Source organism: Carassius gibelio, chromosome A3, assembly GCF_023724105.1.
Source record: "Carassius gibelio isolate Cgi1373 ecotype wild population from Czech Republic chromosome A3, carGib1.2-hapl.c, whole genome shotgun sequence".
NCBI lineage: Eukaryota > Metazoa > Chordata > Actinopteri > Cypriniformes > Cyprinidae > Carassius > Carassius gibelio.
In genome coordinates this window covers 33,654,688-33,659,161 of record NC_068373.1, presented here as the reverse complement: position 1 = coordinate 33,659,161, position 4,474 = coordinate 33,654,688, and the positions used below count along the sequence as shown (strand labels likewise).

Here is a 4,474-nt window from a genome sequence, read left to right as displayed (position 1 = left end):
CTGCCAAGTTCCCCCAGCTAAAACACAGCGAGAATCATTCCTCACAATCTTCCCCTCATGCACATGTCTGGATGTCTGCGAATGCCAGTGAGATTTTGCGTGAGTTTGCATTCAGATGTGAAAGTAATAATCTCCTGGTTGATTACCCATTGCATGCTTGTTGTTTGTGAAACTAATCTGCCATATTTCGATATGATCCCTTTTGTTTCATCTTTCAGTCTGTAGTCATCTTGATTGAGGTAATGTTAAAATGAAGCAAGTTGCTCGTTGAGTGGCTGTATCCATTTAATCTTGATTAATGGGTCAACACGGCACAGTGCTTAGACAGAGGTCAAGGAGATGAGAGATGAGAAATAGAGCCAGAAAGAAGATCATTAAACACTATAATGAAAGGCACAGGGAATGCAAGCTTACACGTTGGAGCAAGTACCCCCAGACATCATAGCGTGGAACATGTGTCGCAAAGTAAAGCCATTCCTGTTTACTAGAGAAACTACCGTTTACCCTGACACTTATTCAATGTCTGGAAACATGAAGTGTGTGTGTGCACATTTGTAAGCTTCTACTCACACCTATTTTGTTTGTTCGTTCCTGCCATTCCTCACTGGATTACATAAGTGTACCTGGTAAACACATGAAAGATTAGGCCTTTTGATACACACACAAGCTTACTAGCACATACGCAGCATTTGCACGCAAGCGTCTTGCTCTTGCTAAGGTATATTAAACACTAATGGAGCACTGCAAGGACACAGCTACCTTTCATTGCTAATGAATGTTATTTAGAGCCACAGTAGCAGTGACAGTGAATGCCCAGAATGAAGTTTATTGATACATCACTTTATGTCCATACCAGAAAGTTATGCTGGTAACGTCTGTGTACGTGCTCATAGTCTCCATGACCAGAAGGTTAAATAGATACATGGTGAGAGAAAGGACTAGAAGATGTGTCAGTCATGAAATCATGAGGACTCATAAGGGCCTGTTTGAAAATGCATTAGTCATCTTCTAGCTCAAGGCCTTTGCATGGTCTGAAATTAACTTGTGTGTGTGTGTGTGTGTGTGTGTGTGTGTGTGTGTGTGTGTGTGTGTGTGTGTGCGTGCGTGCGTGCGTGCGTGTGTGTGTGTGTGTGTGTGAGAGCGAGAGAGAGAGAGAGAGAGAGAGAGAGAGAGAGAGAATGATATATGGAAATTCTGAACACTATTGTTCAAAAGTTATGGGTTAGATATTTATTTATTTAAACTCATATTTAGGATGTAGAAATAAGTACATTAAGGATGCATCAAGTGGCAATACATTTATATAGTGCTACAAAAGATTTTGATTTCTTTTTATCTTCTATACCTGAGAGAATTTTGAAAATATAGCATGGTTTTCACAAAGCAACACAACTGTTTTCAACATTTATAATAATAATAATAATAAAAATAATAATAATAATAATATTAATAATAATAATAATAATAATAATAATAATAATAATAATAATTAGTGGTGGGCCGTTATCGGCGTTAACGTGCTGCGTTAACGTGAGACTCTTATCGGGCGATTAAAAAAAATATAGCCGTTAATATATTCTCAAAGTTGGGTTGGGAGCTGGGTCTACTTTCACCTTGATATTTTATATAACCGACTGGCTGAGGCCAGCCTAAAAAGATGCTCAGGACAGTTGACGGGCCACCGCTGCACATCGTCACGAAAGCTTATCTTTTTCACGTGTTTTTAAGACATACCGCTTGTCAATTTAAACATTAAAGCATCCAAACACAAGACGCGGAAAAGCTGAACAGAGTAGCTGGTTACTCGAGTGCTGTGTTCGGTGCGGAGAGAGAGAGAGAGCCGCGTATCACGGACAGCGACACTGAACCGAGCTCACTTCTGCCAAGTTCTCCTCGAAGTCCTCCTGCACCTGAACGAACAAATACAAATCGCAGTTTGAACAAACAAAAAGATGTGAAAGAGCCCAATTCAGTACTCGCTGTGTTCTGGTGTTCAGGGCTCACACAGAGAAAGGCGTCTCAAAACACTTGAATTTGCTTATTTTTGCTCTTGTGCCGACAAATACATACAAAATATGTCAAAATATCCACCTTGGAAATTATGCTAGAAAAAACTGCCAGTTATTCCTTAAGTGAAAGTAAACAGTTGAGGAAATAAAATGGGATGTGTATTATATCGGATGCGTTCATCGTCTCTTAAAGTGACCGCGCCTAATTTAGCGACTGACAACTGGCTGCTGTAATGTTAATCCAAGAAAATGAAAATGAAAATCACTCACTGCTCTTGACTGAATTACTTTGTAGTCTTAACAGTCAAACCAAAAATTATTCAGACACCAGATATAATTTTTTATATTTATGGCAAAACTGTAATAATGTGAGAAATGTTTAAGGTGTCTGAATAAATGTAGGTTTGATTGTATATTTCATTTTTACATTGAAGACTCTCCAGTGCTTTTTTACATTTAATTATTTGGTTTTCTGTACCTTGACACCTACAAACTTGAAAAAAACTTAAACATTGTGTAAATGTAAATAAAAATAAAATAAATAAAAATAAATGAACATACAAATTAAACTATTTCAGACAGGGCCCACTGGTACAACCTTCACCATGTCCCCGCTGACACCAGCTACGGCAATTCGAATGAGCCATTTTAATCTAGATTAATCTAGATTAATTTCAAGATAACAGTGAGATTAATCTAGATCCAAAAAATTAATCTATGCCCACCACTAATAATAATAATAATAATAATGTTTATTGAGCACCAAATCAGCATATTAGAATAATTTCTATAAGACACATCTTTCAAGTATTCAAGTATTTTTGAGTGTTTTTTAATCCGTTAATCACAAACAGCATTCATTTGTAGAGTACCTCTAAATTGAATCTGTTCCCCTGTTAAATAATTCAAAACTCTTATGTTACCACCTTACCACCTAAGTGTTTTATAAATAATTGACCTCCATTCCTCTTGATAGATCTAAAATAAAAGTAATTTTTTCCTCCCTCTCTCTCTCTCTCTCTCTGTTAAATACTGACAAACAGTAAAACTTTGGAGTAGGCAAAATGGGTGTAAAAAAAGATTGTTTTTTAGAGAAGGATGTGGAAAATGTAACCTCTTTTTGACCTTAAGCAGGAAATCTCTGTTTTCTGAAGTGTTCAAGGTCAGGCATGCTGTATCAGGTATTCTTACAGCCCAAAACAAGGGCTTTGTCTTGCTCTGTGTGTCCGAGAAAATAGGGGGGGAAATCAGACATGACACATATGATACAATTGATTTTACACATCACAATGACCCACTCTGAGGTTCTGGTTATGTAAGAGGATTGAAAAGAAAGAGATAACTGTGTTTAGGAGACACACTGAGAGTCATGGAAAACATCTAAACAGCCTCATGAATATGCTTTCCCACTCTTCCGATTCATTTCAATGGTATCTATAACTTAGTGCTTAGAGAAGTCATTGGTTAATTCATTCATCTCAAGTCAGCAGTCTGGAAACATTTATTACATCTTATACATTTGGTTGTGTTGACTATATTGATCCAGAACCCTGAATGTTTCAGCCTACTTTCATCTCATAACTCCAGCTTGTCAGGAGCATAAGATATTTGTGTATTTGGCTAGCATTGTGATGTTGACAGTTAATTGGCCCAGCATGGGCAGAACTCAATTGGTCTGAGGTCTTAGCATAAGAAATCTATCTGTCTTTAGGGGTTTTCATCTGTCGGAACTGGCGTCATATTTGTATATCAAAACAGAGGATGCCAGCCAAAGTGAAGTACAGTCATTAGTTGTCTATAAATTTAAAGGTGCGGAATGGCAGGAGATGGAAAGATGTGCGTGACAGGGTCCCCCATTTGTGAAAGCATCGATAACGATAAATCATGATGTAAATATGCAAACACCCACAGACAGAGAGGAAACAGGTGTTATGTACAGTACACACCCACATGCTTATGTATTAACTATAATGAAGGTCATTTTTTAAAAAATGTGTACATAAATATCACATAATGCTGTACTTTGATGTATTCTTGAATAGAAGCCCATTTCTATATTTAATAGGCATGGTGTTATATTTCATAATATAATAATAATTAATAGTTTGATACTATGGGCCCTATCATACATCCGACGCAAGGTGCAGCGCACGTGTGTTTGCTAATCGCTAGTCGCATTTTCCCGTCCAGCGCCACGTTGTTTAATTAGCGAATGCATTTGTGCCCATTTTGCACCCAAGAGGTGTGTTCAGGCACAATGCTGGCGCACTGCTATTTTAAGGAGCTGAAAATAGACTGCGCCATAGACCAACTCAAACCTGGTCTAAAGTCTAAAGTCAATGGCGCAATATTTTATTTTATTTTATTTTTGTTGTTGTTGTTGTTGTTATTTAAAGAGCGCATTGGTAGAAAATGGGCCTCTGGGTGGGTCCACAGTGCGCGTTGACTTTGTTTATTACACACAG

At 37.6% G+C, this 4,474-nt stretch overlaps 1 protein-coding gene across 1 annotated transcript in view; it reads right to left on the bottom strand.

Annotated features, from left to right (window-relative positions):
* Positions 1–1,339: 1,339 nt before the first annotated feature.
* Positions 1,340–4,474, bottom strand: part of LOC127943397 (nematocyst expressed protein 3-like) — a 10,349-nt gene continuing 7,214 nt past the window's right edge. The window contains exon 3 of the mRNA XM_052539869.1: positions 1,340–1,345. Within this exon, the coding sequence (XP_052395829.1) occupies positions 1,340–1,345 (6 nt within the window). The remainder of the gene's footprint in view (positions 1,346–4,474) is intronic.